This window comes from Perca flavescens, chromosome 17 (genome assembly GCF_004354835.1).
Source record: "Perca flavescens isolate YP-PL-M2 chromosome 17, PFLA_1.0, whole genome shotgun sequence".
NCBI lineage: Eukaryota > Metazoa > Chordata > Actinopteri > Perciformes > Percidae > Perca > Perca flavescens.
Window position 1 is genome coordinate 8196237 of NC_041347.1, and position 23184 is coordinate 8219420.

The following is a 23184-nucleotide window of genomic DNA, read 5'->3' on the forward strand; positions in this document are numbered from 1 at the left end:
AGAATTGTCCATTATCTCTCCAATAGGATTTGAAAGTCAAGAGTTCATTGTGGGGGTGTGACGGGCTCCCTTGGGTGATTAGGGTCACAGACAGTTCAAGGGTTCAGCTCGGGGGGGTTCGCAGGAAGTGTTCACCAACCAGGCACACATGCACGGAGGAAATGACTGATGTTGACGCTATTAGTTACACATTTCCTTTTCTTTGGCTTGGTAACCTTCTGCTGGGGCCAAAATTATTATTATTATTATTATTATTATTATTGTTGTTGTTATTATTAGGCCTATTGTTATCATTAGTGGTAGTCTATTAGTGCCTGTTCTTTGAAAATAAAGAACATCGCCTTGAATTACAAAGGGAAGAAGATATTTTCCCAGCAGCCCTTTCATCGTGCAGGCCGACATGTTCTTCCGTTTGTTATGCCTATTATTGTTGACAAATCCTTATACAGTTAGGAATTCAGCCGAGCGCGCATGGCCTTGTGGGTATCAGTGGTGAGATTGAATGGTTGGGAGTCCAATTCACAGCCTGCTAATAACTTGACACTGGACAAAATGAAACGCGCCGGGGGTTAGGGCATTCCACGCACAGCTAAATGCAACCTCCGAGGGCGCGAGCACGGTGCAATTGTCATTGCATATATTGATATTTTCATTATTATTTTATTTCAAGTGTTAGGCTATATTGTGTGTTACTGTTTCTATTGGAGCATGTGAGGGTGAAACGGCTGCTGTAGGCTAACTGAATGCTCCATCACATGATGTCCAGGGAAAGGAATGATTAGAATTTGAACAATCATGTAACTGGAGCCATTGGTATGCAGTATTCCTTTAAATAAAGGAATATTTCAATTAAAAACAATTGAACAATCATTAATAGGAACACATGTGCTTTAATACATCTGTGCCCTGCTGCAGAGGAAAACTTCCATGATATTTGGACAACGCTGGTCAATAACAGGCCGAATAGTGGCCCATTATCAGTCTGATAATGCTCCCAACCTAAGAGTTACACCGTTTTTTGTTTTTTTTAACATGGTTAATTAATTTTAAATCAATTTTTTATTGTATATTCAAAAAAACAAGAGCAACAAAAAAGTAGGACAGATTTAGAGCATCACCAAAAAAAATCTGTAAAAGACCTTAATCCTTATATATCCCATACTCATAGGCGGAGATTTCGAAGCATATACCTGGATCTTAGGTACTGTACATATTTCATACACTGTATGTTTAGTAACTTCATACACTTTTTTTTTTCCAGGAACTCAACATCCATCCAACAACTTGTTTTGTTGCATTTCACCTTGAGAGCTGTATAGTTGAGTGACATCTCCTAGTATGCCAAGAGCCATTCTTTTATTGTTAAAGAGTGTGGTGGTTTCCTGCGGCAGAACGCCGTCCTTTTGGCAGCAGGGAGACCAGCTAGAGCAGAGGTGCCCAAATTCTTTCATATGAAGGGACAAAATGTATCTGGATGGAAGGCCACGGGCCAAAAATAAATGTTGATGTTGAAGAATTCCATAATTCATGTAATTCTTCGTAGATAAAACGTATGTATTTAATTTACAGGGAGGTTTACATTGTGGTAAAACTCAGATTAATCACTTTTTATCTGCACAAAATGTACGTTTTGTAGTCATTTGGATTTTACAGCACTTTCAAAATAACAGGAGAATAAGCATGAGCATGTTAAATGCCATAGTGGGCCAAAACAAAGGGAGCACGGGCCAAACTTGGCCCGCAGGCCCCAAATTGGGCAGCCTTGAGCTAGAGGAAGACAACTGCAGCTTATGTTTAACTGAAGTATAGTGCTGCTTGTGATACAGAGACCAGTCTCATCAACAGGCCCCAGAAACATGTGGGAGGTCCCAAACCATGCAAACGTGCCAGTACCATTGTCTGCACAGTACGGGGATCTGCTGCATGCCATTTGTCAAAGCTTCTGGGGAGAAGTAAAGGCCAACACGTATGCAAATGTTTGCAGTGTGGCTGTTAAGGTTAATATTTATGTCCTCACATCTTGTTTATTGAATCACAAATAGCATCTAATGGAAGTCCACCAAAGAATATGCTATATAATTATGTGTTTTCTCTTAAATAAATAAATAATAAATAGGCTATTTTTTATTTTTTAGTTTGCATTGCTTTACAAAGCAGTGGGTCACAGAAGCCTACAGGATATGGCAGCAAACATCCCACAACATCCCTGTCATGATCAATAAATACATGGAACGAAAAGTCATTATCCAACTTGTATTTAGGCTATGAGATGGCAAACAGCCTACACATGATAGATATAAAACTACATAAAACGTTACATAGGCATAAACGAAAGACGGAGACAGCGCGCGACGTCACTCGGATTTCCTGGGCTCCCATTGTCACTTGAATGGGCTGTTTCCAGGGTAACAGACAACACAAAGACTACAGGGCCAGTGACAGTGATGGCACCTGGGCAATAATGTCTTACCGAGGGTTTATGAGCCGGGTTTCTACGGAGGCCAAGGACTTCTACGACCTTAAAAATGAAGCGGCAGAGTTTTACCGGGTGAACAGAGTCCCCGAGGAGATAGAGAGAGCTCTGAACGAGCTCTTCTTCCACAAGCCAGAAGACGTTCATGGTTATCTGGTAACGTTAACGTTAACCGTGTTTCCATGCTTAAACACGACGTTGCACAGCCCGAGCAGTAAAGTTATGCTAATGTAAACGTTAACTAAATGCACCGACAGCAACAGTTAACAACCGGTTTTGTGTTTTAGCTGGCTAACTTCAGCTACTGCACGTACGGTAGGCTAAAGTTAGCCTACATAGTTTACCTGCTCTACCAGTAGCCTAACTAGCTAGCTAGCTAACCTAGTCGTCAGTGTTGCATTCAATTGCTTCAAGAATGTATTTTTTTATTATTAAAATGCATCCACCAAATACAATAAAACAAATTGGCAAAGTGGCTTTCTACTTTAAATAATTTACCGTCATGGTCACATATTATATTTTCCAACCTGTAGCTAGTACACCGGTGCACTTAACTTAACTAGCTAGGTTACCTTAGCTTAACTAGCTAGGTTAATGTCACGCAATTCCATTGTTAAGGGGGGTGTATTCCGTTTCTTGTGCTCTCCTCTATCCATCACACTTCTCTATTAGAAAGAGGCTAGCTTGGAGGAGGTGAGCAAATGAAGGGAGAGAAGTGAGCAAATGAAGGGAGAGAAGTGAAGTAGAGGAGACAAATGAACAGAATTGAAACATAAAAGCACATGTCCAATAGACATTTTTCACAGCAGACATATTGACTGATGTTAACTGAAGATTGAAGCACATGTCTGTTATTAATGACAATGACTGCTCAGTTCAATAAATTAAAAGGCAAACCTACCCGTTAAATGGAATACTGCCTCACTTCCACCTGTAGTTTTCTTGATGATGTCAAAACGTCTGCTGTGAAAAAGTTTAATGCAGTAAGTTATGACAAACAAAAGTTTGATCAAGTCTGTTAACGTTACTTCTTTACAGAGCAAATGAAAGCTGCACATTTAGTGACCTTACGTTTTTACAACTTTTTTTTATCACATATATTAAATAAAGTCCTTATAAGTGGGACAATTAAGTAACGTCCTTCCACATGTCAGCCATGGCTGTTGCTAATCAGTGTGTAGCTTTACAGGATTCCACCTAGGTATTGATGGCTGTGCCAGTTCTAGCTGTGGGCCAAGGGTGGCCAGTGCCTCCTTAATATTAAGCCTTGACCCCCCCCTAACTATGGAACATATTTTCATACATTTTTAACCACAGCTTTATCCCCAAAGAGGGGATATTATTCATGTGCAGTGATATATAAAATGTAGGTTAACACAGAGTGTTCTTGTGTTTATTGTTATGTGTGTATCGTTGGTCTTTTGTAGAACCAAACCTATGGAGGGTTGGTGGTATCTAACACTTGTGCTTAATATATTTGGTACCCATAAAATCACATGTGGTCCCAGCCTGGCCCCTCCATTTGAAATGGTCTAGAACCACCACTGATTGATGGATAACAATACTTCCTGGTACCAATCTCTTGTTTCTTGTTTCTTGGACAACGTTTATTGACTAAAGCTGCTTAATGGCTGGCAAGATGGTGGCACTAAAAACAGTTTCTTGGTCAGAAAGGACACAACAAGGAAGGGAAGGCAAAGGCAGGAGGACGTTTTTAAGGGAAAGTTTACATACCCAGGAAAAGCGAATGAGTGAACCAGCAAGGTCAGATTAAAAACCTACACGTTTGCCTCAAGAGCACATCGTTTATAGAAGAGGCTGCCATTCTATGATACCAACGTTTCTGTAATGGGATATTCAGGTCTTGAGGAAAAATAGAATTGAGTTGCTCTGTTACTGTAAAATCTGTAGAAATCACAGAAAGGACTTCTAATCATCTCACCAAGTACATTTCCTACTGAATTGTATGAAACATTTTAAAGGTCCCATGGCATGAAAATGTCACTTTATGAGGTGGTTTAACATTAATATGAGTTCCCCCAGCCTGCCTGTGGTCCCCCAGTGGCTAGAAATGGTGATAGGTGTAAACCGAGCTCTGGGTATCCTGCTCTGCCTTTGAGAAAATGAAAGCTCAGATTGGCCGATCTGGAATCTTACTCCTTAAGGCCATTTTATAGTTGTGCGTAAAATCGACGGCGTAGCCCCGCAGACCCCTCTGCATCTACGCCGGACCCTACCCCGTAGCCTGACGCGCACCTCTCTAAAAATGTAACTACACCTTGCAGGGACACACGTCGCTCGGCCGTGGCTTGGTAGCGTTGCATTTCCCCCGACTCATTTCCTGGTTCTCCTTCTCCATCAACAACATGAAATCAAGGAGAGGGTTAACTTCTCCTGCTCCAGATTTCCCACCATGGCCAGAAAGAACAGGGGAGACTCTTTGTTTCTCTCACTAGGACTCTAGAGTCGCTCCGAAGCTAATCGCCATCACTCTCTCACTTCTCCCTCGCTCTATCACCCACTCCCCACACACACACACATGACGACACGACGCACACACCAGCGCACAAGTATAAACATCAGGCCACTTACAGTACAGGCCAAAAGTTTGGACACACCTTCTCATTCAATGCGTTTCCTTTTTATTTTCATGACTATTTACATTGTAGATTCTCACTGAAGGCATCAAAACTATGAATGAACACATATGGAATTATGTACTTAACAAAAAAGTGTGAAATAACTGAAAACATGTCTTATATTTTAGATTCTTCAAAGTAGCCACCCTTTGCTTTTTTTATTAATAAGGGGACAAATTCCACTAATTAACCCTGACAAGGCACACCTGTGAAGGTAAAACCATTTCAGGTGACTACCTCATGAAGCTCATTGAGAGAACACCAAGGGTTTGCAAAGTTATCAAAAAAAGCAAAGAGTAGCTACTTTGAAGAATCTAAAATATAAGACATGTTTTCAGTTATTTCACACTTTTTTGTTAAGTACATAATTCCATATGTGTTCATTCATAGTTTTGATGCCTTCAGTGAGAATCTACAATGTAAATAGTCATGAAAATAAGGAAACACATTGAATGAGAAGGTGTGTCCAAACTTTTGGCCTGTACTGTATGTAGCCTACGGCGAAAGCTCTGCGTGGAGCCTCTGCACAACTGTAAAACGACCTTTATGAGGTCATAAGGAGCCCCCCGCCCCTTCTCTCCTCCTCAATAGCTACAGACACAGAAATGGCACGTACTAAGGAAAGCTCATTGTGGGACTGGCTCTAGTGGCTGTAATTCTGCACCAAGGCTGAATTTCAGGAAAGAGACTTCAGATACAGTATTAGGGGACCACTAAGGTCTATATAAAAGAGACTTCAGATACAGTATTAGGGGACCACTAAGGTCTATATAAAAGAGACTTCAGATATAGTATTAGTGGACCACTAAGGTTTATATAAAAGAGACTTCAGATACAGTATTAGGGGACCACTAAGGTCTATATAAAAGAGACTTCAGATACAGTATTAGGGGACCACTAAGGTCTATATAAAAGAGACTTTAGATACAGTATTAGGGGACCACTAAGGTCTATATAAAAGAGACTTCAGATACAGTATTAGGGGACCACTAAGGTCTATATAAAAGAGACTTCAGATACAGTATTAGGGGACCACTAAGGTCTATATAAAAGAGACTTCAGATACAGTATTAGGGGACCACTAAGGTCTATATAAAAGAGACTTCAGATACAGTATTAGGGGACCACTAAGGTCTATATAAAAGAGACTTTAGATACAGTATTAGAGGACCACTAAGGTCTATATAAAAGAGACTTCAGATACAGTATTAGGGGACCACTAAGGCCTATATAAAAACATCTAAAGAGCACCATGTCATGGGACCTTTTAATGGTTCAGAATTTTGAGAAAAATTGAAAAGAAATCTCATTTCATTAAAATGTTTTACCTCTTGTAACACTTTCCTTAATTTTTTTTGAAGGACATTCAAACTTTTTTTTGGGCTGTTTCCTTCAAATGCAACACAGCCTGCAGCATTTAGTTTCAGATGTAGGCTTTAAACATATTTTAACATTGCACATGAAAAATAATGATAGGTCTAGAAAAACAGAGTTACTACTGTGTGTTTGTGTGTGTGTGTTAGGCTACATCCTTTGTGAATGAGGAGGGAAATAATTCAGGTTTTGAATGTTGTCCCTGCATGTAATAGTGAAATGTATTTGAGCTGAATATGCTTATATTTGTAAGGTAAAAGTTAGTATGAAATGTGTCGCAGTTTTAAACACATCTCCATGTGATGCGATCTAAATTGCTCTTGTGAATCATAAAACCAGACACTCTGGCTTTAAATGTACCTCATTTCTTTAACCATTACCTGTCACTCCAGGCAAATTACTTTACAAACCTATGTGCACCACCAAGGATCAGCAGACTGAAGGGAAGGGAGGTTTATGATGCAAGAGGACAGCTAGCCATTGAGGCAGAGGTCTTCTGCATCGTCTGCAACAAGGAAAAGGTAAAACTCATGATTTACATTTAGCCTTTCTGGCCTTTCCTTATGAACATCAGCACTGGTGCAATATAATTTCAACAGATCAACTGTTCTTCTTGGACAATGTCTGACGATCGCTCATGTGGCAGATTCTGGATATTCAGCTCAGAATATGCATTAAGCGTGAAGATTGAACAAATAAAGGTTTAACAAAGGCGATGTGATTCATTAGTGATGTGCTGATGGTTTGAAATGACAGCAAGGGGCCTCTTCAAACTCTGATGTGAAGAGGCAGCTGGAGGCAAGACGCGAGCAAAGACGGTAGCAATCACAAAACAGACCATGACCCTTGACCCTTGCCATTTCAGTTTTTACAGTATCACATGAGCCAGAAAGATGAGATGTGACATCATGAACCCAGGTCACGCCAGGGTCACAAGGGCACACAACTAGGGTCCAGTCAATTGGCATGTATAAAAACTCTTTTACTCAACAGTATTACTTAGTGCTATAACCTCATTGTAAGGAGGCGGAGGCCACTTCTTCAGTGCCAAAGCTAGATCATATAATAATAATAATAATAATAATAATAATAATTATAATAACTTAGTCAAGTCAATTTTAATGATATAGCCCTATATTACAAATCACAATTTTGCCTCAAGAGGCTTTACAATCTGCAGACCATATGGCGCCCTCTGTCCTCTGACCCTGTCTATTTAACATATGCATGGTTTAGTGTATTAAAATATAAATAAATAAGATTGAAAACAACATAAAAGCACAGCATTAAAATCATTTCAGAGAAAGCTATTTTAAAATAAAGCGTTTATTTAAACAAAGATAAAGAGCTAGTGAGATATAGAAATACAGATATAGTCAGTAGCAAATCCCATATGTATACCTTAAAGTTGATCAGCATTAATCTTGAAACCTAGTCTAAAACACGCAGGCAACCAATGTAGAGATGGGTTATATGCATTCTTCTATTGGATCATGTGAGTATTCTGAACAGGAATAGAGAGAGCTGCAGGGATCTAATTCAGATGTAATAAAAGCATTGGTTACAGTTTTGCTTTGTAGTTAAAACATAAAAGGATTAAATTTGTTTTAAATATCACAGATGTAAGAAGCAGGATTGGACAGAAATCACACAAAGATTGAATTAAGCTCGTCATCAGCAAGACACTGAGATTTTTGCAATGCAGTTTGATGTTGGAAGACAAGGAACCTTAGCATAAGGAAATTTGACTGCAGATTCTAAACCTATGATAAGAACTTATGATTTATGTGAGTTTATTTAAAGGAAGTTTTAACAACTGTGAGGGAGACATGTAGTTTGCTCAGTTGCATGATATTAATAGAATCAAAGGACAAGTAGATCCTCCATAACATTGCAGGTGATATGATGGTTTTGAAGGAGCAGCTTATCATTGACATGCTGCTTTTGAAGATATAGTTTCATGTATAAATCTTATCAGTTCAGTCATCTCGTGGCCAACCGTAAAAAGTACACTTAATATGAACCTACAACTTAGGTCCTTTGTTACATGACTGCTCATTTACCTCCCAAATGTTCCTGTAATACTCTATTGTAAACTGTCAAAGATAAACTAAATTATGGTAAAAGTCTACAAATAATGCGTTTGATGCTGAAATTTGATTTTATCCTCCCTGATGTATTGCCCGTTTTAAGCAGATTGTCCAAAGAGAGAATATAGTAGTTCTCTTGGATTTCAATTTCGAAAATAATTAGTCGAAGGTCATTTTTGGTGTTTATTATAAGCTTTAGGTGCAGCACCTGAGCCGTTTTAGGCAACACCTAAGCTGAATGGATGAAACTAATTTTCTCAGATCTAACATTCATATAAACGTATAAAACACTAAAACCATAGAAGTTATAAAATAAATATAAACACTTAAAGAAAAAAAATAATAAAAAGATAATAAAATTATAATTTGAACATGAAAGTCAGACTGAAGAAGTAGGTTTTTAGTCTCCGTTTAAAGGTATTTATATTTCCAGCTCCTCTCAGATCCTCAGGCATCTTGGTGCATAGTAGCTAAACGCAGCATCGCCATACGTTTTTATTCTGCTTTGTGGAACAGCTAAAAGAGAAGAGTTGGAAGATCTGAGGGGCCTTCCTTGTTCATAAAAAAAAAGGCCTATGTGAGATGTAGTCAAGTGCTAGGCCGTGTAGTGCATGCCTTATAGTAGTAAAATAACTTTTTCCCTGTCTTGGTGTTTAGAGCATGTCCTCAGCTGCCATCTCCAGCCACTTCGGTCATAAGGAGACATCGCTGGACTGGAAAGCAAAGTGTCAGGAGATGGCTGACCATGTGATGACTGCTGCCCAGTGGATCAATGAACCTCTTAACAACATGCTGAAGGGCCAAAACCCCTGTGACCAATCAGATGTTGACCATATACTCAGGTAGTGTTCAAATGTTTTTCAAATTACTGTGGAGGGTTTTGTATCTGGAGAGATATTGAATTGATCATCCATTTCCAGATACTCCACTAATCAAATTGAGAGTTTTGTGCTGTTTTTTGTCATAATAATTATTGTACACTTCATATTCACCCATACTTTATTGTAAAATTCTATTTATCTAGGGCAGTTTGCACCACATTCAATTGTGGTGGTCAGCCTGCTTTCAAAAGGTACTAGACTTAAATAATTCAGTTTCAGTGGAACATTTTTGTGTGTTTTGTAATAAATTCTGCTGAGAAGCTTTTTTATTGTAATCAAGAATGCATTCAGGTAGAAACAAAATACTTCTAAAAATGGTCGTATTTCATGTGTTTGTGGTTTACTGATTGGTTCAAGGACCGTTCCAGGATGAAACTTTGAGTTTCCATTCCTGAGCATAGCAGTGTCACACCCATAAAAATAAAATTAATAGAAAGGCCATTCCTTTTCTAGTCTATATCCACAACTTTCCACTTTCGGGATCGCTCTCGTTCTGCCGGAAACTCCCCCAGATGTCACTCTTTTTGGCCGGATGTCCGTCCTCTTCCTTTGTGTTGGTGTTCTAACCTCCGGTGGATTTATGAGGACTATTATATATATATATAGGTTAACTGCTCCTCAGATCTCTGCAGGGTAAATCTAGACAGCTAGCCAGACTATCTGTCCAATCTGAGTTTTCTGTTGCACGACTAAAACTACTTTTGAATGTTCACGTTCCACCAAAACAAGTTCCTTCCTTAGGCTATTTAGCAGAGGCACCGTGGCTCCACTCGGTGCTTAGCAACGCCCAAGATGATTGGGATTGGTTTAAAGAAAAAGTTAAAAGCGGATAATTTTTTAGTTTTTTACGGAAACTTGTGTGAAGATAATGACCTCTTCTGAAGAGTCCATTATGTTTTTTTAATCCTCTGTGTCCTGTGTGGGGGAAAGGTGGTGCGCGATCACGGAAGCCACATGTGTTGTTGTCATTATTTAGAATTCCTCATGTGTGAGACAGAAACTACGCATTATAGCTTTAATCTGGAATTCAATAGCCTTAATCCTAAACTACATGTAAACAAACATGTGAATAAATGAGGATCCAATAGGGTCACATATAGTTTACAACATATTAACCTCCTGGAATGGGGTCATGGTGAGGTTAATGCTTTGCACTTGTTTGCCTATTGTCACAGCCTGTCATATCATCATGATGCACTGACCTCCTCATTGTGGTTTATTTTGCATTATGTCTCATGACCCAACAGAAGAGCGTACTGAGTTACTTGGCATCATCAGTATGGTTAGAGTGGACCGTGCTATATTTATATTATATGCAATGCCTGACAAGTACAAGTTTAGTCAGATTAGTTGTGGTACATTATTTTAGATAGACACTTATGCAATAAAAAGCTGTTCTTTTAATGTCTGAGGTTGTAAATGTAGTTGTTCATTGTAGTACACCACATTGAACTTTAATCAAATAAAACTATACTACTACTACTACTACTACTACTACTACTATTACTACTACTATTATTACTACTATTACTACTACTACTTTCCCACAAAATAGTGGCTAGTGAAAATGCTGCGTGGCTAATTTATAAAACCCCCTTATGGCTTGTTGAACAGGTGTAGGCTAATGGCTTGTTTTTTCTCATGTTTTTCTTCTTCTTTTGGCTTACCGCCTCTGACAGGTCAGTTTAGGTTGTCTTTCAAGAAGGTTAATCCTGTTGCAGAGATAAAATACATGAATAAAATACATGAGTGCTACTATCTCAAATTGATGCTTACAGTTTCTCCTACCTAGGAGATACTATTCATGTCCAAAATCTTAGTTAGTCAAGCTGATTATTGGATGCCAACCAACTGCCCAACAGACTGCCATAGAAACTTATCTATAGAGGAAAACAGACAATGTCAGTTTTCTAACCTGCTCTATCTCTCATATATTTAACATCACAACAGTGCCGGAATTGGACCCAAAAAGGTGCTGGTACCCTAATTCAGCAGTTGCATGACATGATCATCACACACGTCTTGGATATATTTATACTTATACACATATCGTGGTATTATATCACTTCAAATGTGTTTGCACTTTGCATTTCGTTACATACATTAGGGGTTGATATGAACTTTTTTGCTCACAAGCCACTCTGGTAAGGGGTTATGGGCTGAAATATGTGCCACCAGAAACTGAATTTGAATCATTTATATTTGAATTTGAATTGCTAAATGTGAATAATTGCATTGAATAACTGAATTTGAATCACATAATTTGAAATTGTATTGTTTAATTTGAATCATTGCATTGAAAAACTGAATCTGAATAGTATAATTTGAAATTGAATTCATTCATTTGGAACTGAAGTCCAATAAAATTTGATCCTCACTGAAAATTCAACTCCCTATATATCTTCACATTCAGTTCTCACAATTCAGATTCAGTTCTCGCAATTCAGATTCAAGTTAGTTGAAGGATGAAGGAAGAGCAAACGAGCGCAGATCGATAGAGTTCAGTGGCACAGATACACAGGACTCCTCTTCGGCCAATCAGCACCTACGTTTTGGAGCACAGTACCGCCATGAAACGAGGAAGAAGTGCTTGCCTTGCCTTGACCCAGAGACTCATAGATAATATAATCTACTTCATGTTCAAAATGTAATGCCTAGTGCTAGTAGGCCTAGGTTTATTAGTCACATTCTTTCACTTAAGTAAACATAAAATGAACTTTCGCTACTTACCTTAGCATAGCCTACTGCATGCAAAATGGTGTGACTATCCATATTTAAAAATACATGTTAATTAATTGAAACATTTGAATTCTACAACATTTGTACATCAGCAAGCCTGCAATACAATATGATGTAAGAGCTAGTCCCCTGAGTTTATACAAGATGTTTCCACATTAAAACACAAAATAGTAAATTAGTTTTTGAGTCTATTTTTATCAACTCGTAATATCTGATTGTTAGTCTCCTTCCTAGAGCGTTTATATAAATATTAAAGTTAGTTTTGTTTGTGATTTAAAAGTGTAGCTTCATCATCATGTGCAGTAACAAACAAAACAAAGAGACGAATGTGTTAATACAAAGAATATTTATTATAATCAGTTCACGGATTGGAGTCCATCAGAAATGTCCAGGCTCACTCCTCCACTATTTATTCATTTATTTCTGCATGTATTTATTTATTTAACGAGACTTAAAGTCATGTTTCGTTGTCCACAGTCCGAGTACCGCCAGACTCCCTTTAGGAAAATTGTAATTTAAACTTCAGTAAGCTGCGACAGTCTGCTCTGCTCAGTCCAGTCTCGGGCTTCCATTCCTTCCAGCAGGCCCAGCAGTATGGCCCGGGCCTCCAGCAGCGTGGTGTCGGTTTTGGCTCCCAGGAAGTGGGCAGTGAGCTCCAGATCCTGCAGCCGGACTCTGCTTCCCCGCTGTAGCTTTTCTCCGTCCGCCGGCCGGCGGCGGCAAACGCAGTGGAACTTCCAGCTGAAATCTACGTACAGGTCGTCCTGGACTACGTGGAAGATCCTCCCTATCACCACTCTGTCTTTGGCCGGTCCCATCTGGATCAGGGGGGACCGGTGCAGCAGCGAGGCAAAGCTGTGTTCCTGCCCGGGGGAAGAGACGCTGCCGTCGGCCACGGAACTCTCCGCCTCCCGCCGCCGCCGGAGCTCAGATTGCAGGTGGTCATCCATAAGCAGCACAGCAGATTGGCATCTTTAGTGCAGATCCTGTGCCACTGAACTCGATCGATCTGCGCTCGATTGCTCTTCCCTCATCCTTCAACTAACTTGAATCTGAATTGTGAGAACTGAATCTGAATTGTGAGAACTGAATCTGAATTGTGAGAACTGAATGTGAAGATATATAGAGAGTTGAATTTTCAGTGAGGATCAAATTTTATTGGACGTCAGTTCCAAATGAATTAACTAAATTCAGATTCAGTTTTTCAATGCAATGATTCAAATTAAACAATACAATTTCAAATTAAACAATACAAATTCAGTTTTTCAATGCAATTATTCAAGTTTAGCAATTCAAATTCAAATATAAATGATTCAAATTCAGTTTCTGGTGGCACATATTACTGCCCATAACCCCTAACCAGAGTGGCTTGTGAGCAAAAAAGTTAGTATCAACCCCTAATGTATGTAACGAAATGCAAAGTGCAAACACATTTGAAGTGATATAATACCATGATATGTGTATAAGTATAAATATATCCAAGACATGTGTGATGATCATGTCATGCAACTGCTGAATTAGGGTACCAGCACCTTTTTGGGTCCAATTCAGGCACTGTTGTGATGTTAAATATATGAGAGATAGAGCAGGTTAGAAAACTGACATGGTCTGTTTTCCTCTATAAATAAGTTTCTATGGCAGTCTGTTGGGCAGTTGGTTGGCATCCAATAACCAGCTTGACTAACTAATGTTTTGGACATGAATAGTATCTCCTAGGTAGGAGAAACTGTAAGCATCGATTTGAGATAGTAGCAGTCATGTATTTTATCTCTGCAACAGGATTAACCTTCTTGAAATATAACCTAAACTGACCTGTCAGAGGCAGCAATGTGCCGCAAGGCATCTAGTCTGCCGGTAAGCCAAAAGAAGAAGAAAAACATGACAAAAAACAAGCCCTTAGCCTACACCTGTTCAACAGGCATAAACGTAGCAAACCGATATTTCAGTCTGCTCTCATCAGCTGCAGCTGTGTTACATAGCACGAATAGCGAATTACTACAAACATGCTGAAAAAAAAGTTGTCTGATATGTAGTCAAATTTTTTTTAGTAAGCAGATTTTTATAAACTCAATTTTGGTGAACCAGCGATCCTCCATGGCTAATTATTATTCATGTGAATGACGTCATCGGCTTCCACACAAATGAATATTAATTAGCCATGTGCTCTTTAGTAGCCTACTGTTTAACCCAAGTCGGCGCTATACATAGTTCAAATATGTTTTATACTGTAGACATTTGTTGTTAACTAAGAAGGTAAAACCTTTTGTTGCTGCATTTGGCCGACTTTTTAATTCCCTTTCTATCACGCACTAAGCGCTTCAGCACGGCTTTCTCGCCCTCAAAACAGCCTAATAAAGAAGTCAAAATTGTAGTCGTTTGTACGACACTAGGTAGGAGAAATTATTCATGGCGAAAACCTAAGTTAAAGTCATACATAGGAGTAAAACTTTAGGTTTCATCATGCCTTTCAGGGCTTCTGTAGCTTTTTACGCTAAGTATAGCGAAACAGCATGGCCCTCAAGAGGGGTGTTGTTTTTAGCTCTGTTTGCGTTGATTTCCCTTCATTGTGTATGGGGAAATGTTTAGCCTTTTTATGCGATTTTCATGAAATGGCTAGGCGAATCTTTGAGAAAAGTCATAGCACACCATTACCGATCATTCCGCACGTAATGATTTCTTTTTTGTACCTATGTCTTGGCAATGCTGTGAGACAAGAAGCCAGCCAAAATCCTTCGGAAGATGAAGAATAAGAAAAAGCCCATTGTCATTAATAGTAGGGCACATCTTAATCATTGTGCCTTGCGCTTTGCAGCACTTCAGGCTTATTCAGGATTATAGGTTCTTGAGAGTAAAACACATTTTGTTCGATCGGCATTCAGTGCAGGTTTGAGATTATGCAGAGATGTCGGAAGTATGTTAAAGGCAGACTGTAGACATGGCTTGAGTTGGAGAAGATCAATATGCATACAATAATGTGTTATCAGCATAAAAATGTATATATTAAGTCTGTACAAGAGCAATACTATTGTTTATGTAGATTTTAAATAATAATGGACCCAGCACAGAACCTTGTGGCATCTCCTTGTTAAGTGAGGTTGACTTGAGACCAGATCTCCTGTGTTGACATGTATTAGGTGCCACAAATATTTTAGAGCTCAGTACTTACACACTTACATTTGGTGTCTTATTTCTTATCCCCACATGAAAAATCTGATTTACAGATCAGCCTTCCTTTAGAGCTTGTTGTAATTTTGTGTTCTGTAATTGAGTAGCAATTTCTTCATGGCCCACTACCTGGAGGAGAAAGACATCCAGAACAAGGAGAAGGAGGAGAGTCGTTCACCCAGCGAGGCTGAGGTGGTTTTGTCTTCTCCACTACCTGCACAGACTAAAGACAAGAAGAGTGTTGATAAAGGTAGGGTAGCAACTAGTCGTGCAATAGTATTGCTTAAATGTGATCTATTATGTAGCATTTTCAGGTTCATACTTGTATTTTGTGTTTTACTAGAACATGTTTACATGCTTTAATGTTCAAAAACCACTTTATTTTTCTCTTACTGCCCATGGCTTCTGCTCCTGTATTCACCCTCTGTATGAGATACTCTTTTGGAGCGCCTGTCTCTTTAAGCCCCCCCTCCCGAGAAAGCCTAGTCTGCTCTGATTGGTCAGCAGTCAGCATCTCGCTCCTGTTGTCTCCCTACAGTCGGTATCCGGCTTCAACTGAGTATACAGCAGGACTTTGTACCTTTTAAAAACACCAATAAAGGCTTATAAACCAAATATGACACAACCGGACACGTTTTAGCAGCAATGTCACCCGAAATTGGGGAGCAGTTAACAACATTGACAGCCAAGATTACAGGTTTCCTTGGCGTTAGCATTCAGCTACTATAGTTAGCAGTGCACACTAATAGAATATAGCAGCACTTTTAAAGGCTTCTGAACCAAATACTACATAACCGGACATGTTTCAACAGTAATTTAGTCTCGCATTGCCAGACCTTCCTCCACAGCGCTGCAAAGGAAGGTCTGGCTAGTCCACACACGGGGGTGGGAGGAAAACGTGCTCTGGTTTATTTGCATTTCTTTAAACCAATCAGAATTGTCTGTGCTAAGTATTGGGAAAAGCTGCGGTGCCGCTGCAAAATAGCTTCGGAAGTAGGGCTGCGCAATTAATCACAATTTTATCGAAATCGCAATATGGACTAGTGCAATATCCAAATCGCACGGGGGCACAATATTTGTTAAAGGCAAAATATGTTTCAAACCATTCTGAATGAAATATTTTGGTTTTGCAGAGATGTCCTGGCCTACAAATCCTTTCCTACAGACTAAAGAAAAAAATCTTTGTTCGGTACAGAACCTCGCAAAAGTCTTTTATAATAATTAAAAAATTTTAAGATTGAATATTAGTCAATGAAAATGAGAATAGTGATACAAATTTGATCATTCCCTTCAATATCGTGAATCATATTGCAATCGCAATATCAGTCAAAATAATCGCAATTAGATATTTTCCTCATATCATGCAGCCCTACTCGGAAGGAACTTGTTTTGGTGGAACATGTGTACGTTTAAAAGTAGTTTCCCGGAAGTGGAATGTCAAGGATATAGACTAGTTACCACATAATGTTGGGTTTCATACAACATGAGATTCCTATTATAGCAAATACAATACCTTCATAGACTATAGCAAAAAATCCAAAGAACTAAGGAAAGTTTGAGCATGAATAATTACTTTGTAGAGAAAAGCAGCCAGCTCCTCAATGCTGATAGATTGAGTTGAAAGGATGAATAGATTTTCTTCAAGACCTATCTATCCAGGTGTGTAGGACTGCCAGAGCGCACCAGAACAACGCTGCACCACTTTTATTCTCCAAATGAGGAAATAGAAAATTCTAAGTTTGCATATTCCAAATTTATATATTTTATATTATATTTTATTCATATATAGTGCTTGAAGATCCAATAATCATTAAAGCGTATGTCATGGAAGAGAGACAATACAAACACATTTTATGGTCCAAGTTGTCATGTTGACATTTAGGTTGTGTTGATTGATGAACGACGTCAACTCTTCCATTTTATTCAATAATAAATAAATGAATAAATACATAAAGAAATATTCCTATGAAATACATCCTGAAATAAATAAATGATGCAATATATATATCATTTATTTATTTCAGGATGTTATATATACAGTATGTATATATATATATATATATATATATATATATATATATATATATATATATATATATATATATATATATATATATCAATGAGTCAGTGTAGTTAAGTAAGTATTTTTATCTATTCATTTAATTTCATACGTTCGTATCGTATTTATTTATTTCAGGGGACTTTTTTCATAAATCCCTTAGCAATGCCCCTTAGCTATGATATATTCACAACATACCACGGCCTGTTGTGAGCTATTGCTTTAATAGCTGATGATGGATTGTAGCATATATACTAAGCATTTGTTCTTGCACTTTATTTTGCTGCTGTGACAGTTTCCCTGTGTAGGAGTCTTATGTTGTCTTATTTTTTGTAGCTCATTTAAGTTGCTCTATAAAGGGCATCACCTAAAAAGCCCAAAATGTGCATTTAGACTCCTTTTGTCACATCGTCTGTGTCTTAGTTTGTAACTGTTTGTATTTGCTTACATCACAGGCAAAAAAAGCAACACTGCAGAAAAGTCATTTCTTCCAGCAGAGCCACCAGAACCAGTTTTGCCTGGGAGCTTGGCCATTGGCTCAGTGTCTCTGGCTGTAGCCAAAACTGGGGCAAAAACACAGGGTATCTCTCTCTACAGATACATAGCAGCTCTGAAGAACAGAGAGGTTAGACCACACACGTACAAACACATACAGTATATTCACAAAAACACTACACTGGGAAGAACATGTAAAAATGTCTTTAACAATTTTTTTCAGGTTCCGACACAGTTTCACATCCCTGTCTCTTTGGTAACCTTGCTGAGCTGTGGGAAGATTTCTCCTGGAAAATTGAGTTTACTGGAGGAAGTCATCCTGATCCCCAAAGCTGGACAAAGAGTCAAACAAGTACTCACCGCTCTTCAAGCATCTTTGTGTCTTTCTGTTACATCTGTTGGTAGTTGGTCTAGATATGTTCACTGTATAAAGTTAGTGTCCTTTGTGCAAATTTCTTTCTTAGGTAAGCTAAGGCACCTCAGTTCTTTTTTCCATTTTCCCTCTAGCATTTGTTAAACATACTGAACTTTTTCAACAGATCATCACAATGACCTTTGAGTTACAGAAGGAGATGATGCGTATAGTTAACGCTTCAACAAAAGCCGGGGTGAGGGACATTACAATTTATTCACTGTAAGCATAGGACCTGAGTTCACACAGGTTTTATGAGAGCACATAATGTAAACGGTGAAGGCAGGATTCAAGGTTTTTCTGTTACTGAGCTTTCCTAAATGTTACATAGAAAAAATTGTTTTTTATTCTCATGGGTAGTCTTCAAATTAACTCAGGTATGCAGGCCTGGAGGTATGTTGAAATGCTTATTAAAGCATTCAATACTTTTCCTTCATGCAGCATTTGTACTGTATATACACAGAGTTGTCTCCTGCATTGTTCACTGACCCGTAGCCCTAACATTCATAACATGAACAGTTATGAATGTCAAAAAATCTTGCAATGACAACCGTCTCATTCAAACCTATGAATTCTTATCTATTGTCATTCACATGCTGCATCAGCTAAGCACAATACATAGAGGTTGTTGACAAGGCAAACTTTGTCTTTGCACCAAGGCCACCCAGGCAATGCTGTGTGACAGTGGAGTGCTGGTTGTGAACTACGAGCGGCCCGAGCAGCCTCTAGATCTGATCACTGAAGCCTGTGCTAACTTTGGACTGGCACTGGGAACAGAGATCCATTTAGCAGTACACTGTGCTGCCCCTGAGCTAATGGACTATGTAAGTTGACGAAAGGTAGTTGCTGGCATTATGTGACCCAAGGTGTTTGCAGCAGTGGCAATTTTAGCCCTTAACTTGATCTTGGCAACCCTAAAAAATGATTTCTACAACAAAAAAAAACTGTTAGTCTGTTGTGAGCTAAGGAGTTCTGCTCTAGGAATATCCCAGCATTGTGAAACTAAACCCAGAAGCTAGTGCTGAGATCATTCAGAAAACAATTCTGAGCCATTTTCAGAAAATAATAGCCTGGCTCAATTTTCATTTCCCTTCAGTACTCTGTCTGGGTTTGCGGTATATTCGCGGGTTTTCTCCGGCCAAATATTTGGCGGTCCAATCAGCGAACAGAGGGAGTGGCTGAGAACGATGACGTTGAGGACGTGCGCTAGAAAGATGCGAGCGAAGCCATTCGGTCGAGTTGTGTTGGTGGCCATGATGTTGTGGCCCTCCTCCACACGGGGTTTGGGAAAAGTTAGATTTTCTAGCTCGCTCCGTTAGTGGTGAAGGAGTTGGCTAAGGCTGATGCTAATGGTAAATATAAGCCAATAGTTGTTGTCGGTCTCCCCTCTTGTTGCACATGTGCATGACTTACCTCACGACCAACGTTAGCGATTGGTTGTGGCAGATCCAGAGTGACTCTGGGCAGATCCAATAGTTTTAAACTTCAACAGAGTACTTCAAGGAAGTTAACACTTGTCAATGGAGAGTGGCCAGACTCTCTGTACAAATGAAATGTAGGTCTGGTAGGACCAGGCTAAGAAAATAGTGCTTCTCAGCCAAAATTGCATAAATCTTTAATTTTCAAAAGTTATTGATACTGCATTTTGGAAATGTCTGCTTTTCCATGGATAAATATCCAACTTAATTTGTAATACCACCTGACCTTTGTAGTAATGGCCCTGTGGCTCAGCATTAAAGTAAGTTTTCTTAAACATGTTGGTGTCTTTCTAGTTTAATAATTCCATGTTTCCCCTACCATGATGGTCCTAAATGATGAAAATGCCCAGTTAGCACAGTAGAATAACGTTTAAAAAATGTATGTTAAAAGGGTTCCAGGCACCCCTAAAGCTCTGATCCTAGAATCGCCCCTGGTTTGGAGTCATTGTGTGGGTGTCGTCTTTTAAATCAATTCTATATGCATACAGCTGAAGAGGTCAGTTCACATGTAAATACAGGCCCAGCTGATAGACAACACGCAGCGAAGAGAATGACATTTGGTTTCTGCTTCTCTTCCTCTCAGTCTAAAGGAAAGTATGAAATTGCAACAGGAGTTTTGAAGTCTCCAGATGAATTAGTTGATTTATACCAAACCCTCATCAGCAAATACCCAGCGGTGGTGGCCTTAATCGATCCATTTAGGAGAGAGGTGAGTCCACAACATTATCATTCTTTCATCAATATGTTCAAATTCATGTATATACACAATATTGTTTACATACAATATGTTTTATTCATTGTTTAGTGTACATGTTTTTTTATAATCGCTGAGTTTCTGCTCCTGATACATCTATCTATCTCTAATCTATCTATCTATAATTGCAGGAACGTCTGTCTGCCTGTCCGTCTGTCCATCTGGGTGTTAAGCGCATAAGTCTCGAACCGTTAGTTCGATGGATTTCAAACTTGACAGGTGTCTTGCTATGGGCACGAGTTAGTGCAGTGCCAAGTTTGACTTTGTTTGGATTAGGAATGCAAAAAATATCTAAATATATAGGTAAAAGAAGCACACATTGGCTTTTGCCGCTCTAGCCGCTGGCCACTCCCCTTCTGAGCAGAGAGAGAGAGAGAGAGCAGCGGAGCTTTGGCAGCTAAAATGTGTCCAAAGTAGCACTACTTTGGACTGTCTTTGACTTTGAATAAACAAACTACAATTCCCGAATTTAAGGACCTTTCAGAATCCCACACATGCAAAGCACAACCAGCTACAACAAATGCAGACAGAGCGTGATGCCACGTATAGGCAAGCTATCTATCTTATAAAGCCAGACTATACAGTATGTGTGTCCGTGTTTGGAGGGGGGAGGTAAGCTGCAAATCAGCGCCTCTGACTCTTTTCCTGATATTGTATTATCAGATAGCCTACATCAGATTTCATCAGACTCATCTGGGTGGGTTAATTAAGTCGCCAAAATACCCCCCGCAAATCAAATCCCCTACTTCACCGTTAACCGTCAAGCCTCTAAACCTGTATGGAAATCCAACACAATACAACACTGTCTCTCTCTCTCTCTCTCTCTCTCTCTCTCTCTCTGTGCGCGCACACACACACACACACACACACAGTCCGATTCTGGTGGTTGATGAACGCAGATATGTGCTGTTTAGCTCTCATAACGGGCCGGGAGGGTAGCGCACTGCCATGAGTCCATGACGCTAATGTCTGAATACATTTTAATTATGATATTTTGTGATTACATTCTGATTCTGCAATGTTCTCTGTCAGGTAAATATATGCACGTCTCCTCCATAGTCGCCGATTTATGTTCACGGCCGATACACACTCTTAACTTGATAATAAAGCCGTAAAATTTCAACTCAGGACAGCGCCACTTCTCACAAATACAGATATGATTGGAGATGAGAAGTTTACTGACCACCAACTACCGCTGACCTAACGAGCACCACGACCGGCCACTCACGGTGCTCTGTATCCAGCGCACAGTCACCTATTCTGGGGTAACTAGACCACCAACTATCGCTGACCTGACGGAGCACCACGACCGTGCACTGTATCTAGCGCACAGTAACCGATTCTGGCCATCAACCGCGATCAGCTTCGTGGGAAATTAAGAACTTTCTGCACTGGTGGTGGATGTCGTTGATGCACCTGCATCATTAGGTTTAAACGTAAACATAAATTAAATGTTTTCATCCAAGAGACGCTGTGATTGGTGGATAGTATATGGTGCAGGGACTGACAGCAACATAACCAATCACATTATGACAGACGCTCCATTTAACACCAATTGCAATGTTTAATTTTAAATAAATGTAGCTTACCGGCAATCTGGCACACGTGGGTGCTCAGTGGGTGCTGGTATTTTCCGTGGGTGCTCTGGATGCAGACGTAGCCTACACTAAGTCAATAGATAGTAGGCTATACAGTGGAGTTGCATATTAAGTGGTTCAGGGTCCTTCTGTAAGTCCTTTTGGGGTACACTTTGGTTTTAATAAATTCTACAAGCAGCAACACCACATGCCAAGCAATCAGCCCGTTTTCAACAGGCACAGCACTGGTTAAGAGAAAAGTAGAACAAATTCTGGTTAAATCCGAAAAGGTCAATTTCCATTAGCCATTTTTTTTCCAATGTTTGGGTAGGCTCGTCTCCTTGTGAAATAATGTTTTTATAACCTCAATCCGGTTATTCAAATTCAAGTTATAAAAACACAGCAAGCCTTGCTATTTAGAGTAAAGTGTTGTAAGGAAAAACTGGGTAACAGAGTTGACGTCTCAATCGCGTTGTGCTTGTTTGCCGCTCGCTCTCTTTTTTTGATGGCCCTTTTTTATACAGTCCATCACCCACATACATATGTGAGAACACTTCACTGTCCCGCTTAATTGTAGGGATTCTGCTTTGTGCTGCTCTGCAGGGTTTGGTAAAATAGTAGGCCTACTTTAGAAAAGCTTTTATTAACATGGTTTTTGTCTTTTCATTTTGTGTAGTACTGTCTAATATTAGGCTGCATATGGTTTCACACTAGTCACTTTCTTAAAAAATTTAAGTTTTTAGGCCTTGGTTTAATCATTTAAATCCAAAAAAAAATAGTTAGGCTAGTAGCAATTTTATCAGTATGTCTGCACATCTGTTTATTACAGCACAACAGTTACAATGGTCAAATTACATTAAACTGGAATTGTCCCTCTTTTTTGTTTAATAGTTAAGACCATCAGATAGGCCTTTTTTAATGATATATTGGGGCCTAAACTGTAATTGTCCTGTTTTCATTGTAGAAATCTAGTCACCTTATTATACATACAAACCCTCTGAGACCGAGCTTGTCAAAAACAATAACAAAATGTGCAGTTTATTAATGA

At 39.2% G+C, this 23184-nt stretch overlaps 1 protein-coding gene and 1 pseudogene across 4 annotated transcripts in view; one reads left to right on the top strand and one right to left on the bottom strand.

Annotated features, from left to right (window-relative positions):
- The first annotated feature begins 2343 nt into the window (after positions 1-2343).
- Positions 2344-23184, top strand: part of eno4 (enolase 4) — a 30797-nt gene continuing 9956 nt past the window's right edge. For 3 of the 4 annotated variants that reach the window (XM_028603985.1, XM_028603986.1, XM_028603988.1), the window contains exons 1-9: positions 2344-2629; positions 6879-7007; positions 9234-9418; positions 15469-15611; positions 17876-18045; positions 18139-18267; positions 18455-18523; positions 18987-19151; positions 20389-20514. In XM_028603985.1, the coding sequence (XP_028459786.1) occupies positions 2390-2629; positions 6879-7007; positions 9234-9418; positions 15469-15611; positions 17876-18045; positions 18139-18267; positions 18455-18523; positions 18987-19151; positions 20389-20514 (1356 nt within the window). In that variant the 5' untranslated portion in view covers positions 2344-2389. The remainder of the gene's footprint in view (positions 2630-6878; positions 7008-9233; positions 9419-15468; positions 15612-17875; positions 18046-18138; positions 18268-18454; positions 18524-18986; positions 19152-20388; positions 20515-23184) is intronic. The other variant, XM_028603987.1, reaches the window with a different exon arrangement.
- On the bottom strand, positions 12712-13146 carry LOC114571886 (28S ribosomal protein S28, mitochondrial pseudogene; annotated as a pseudogene).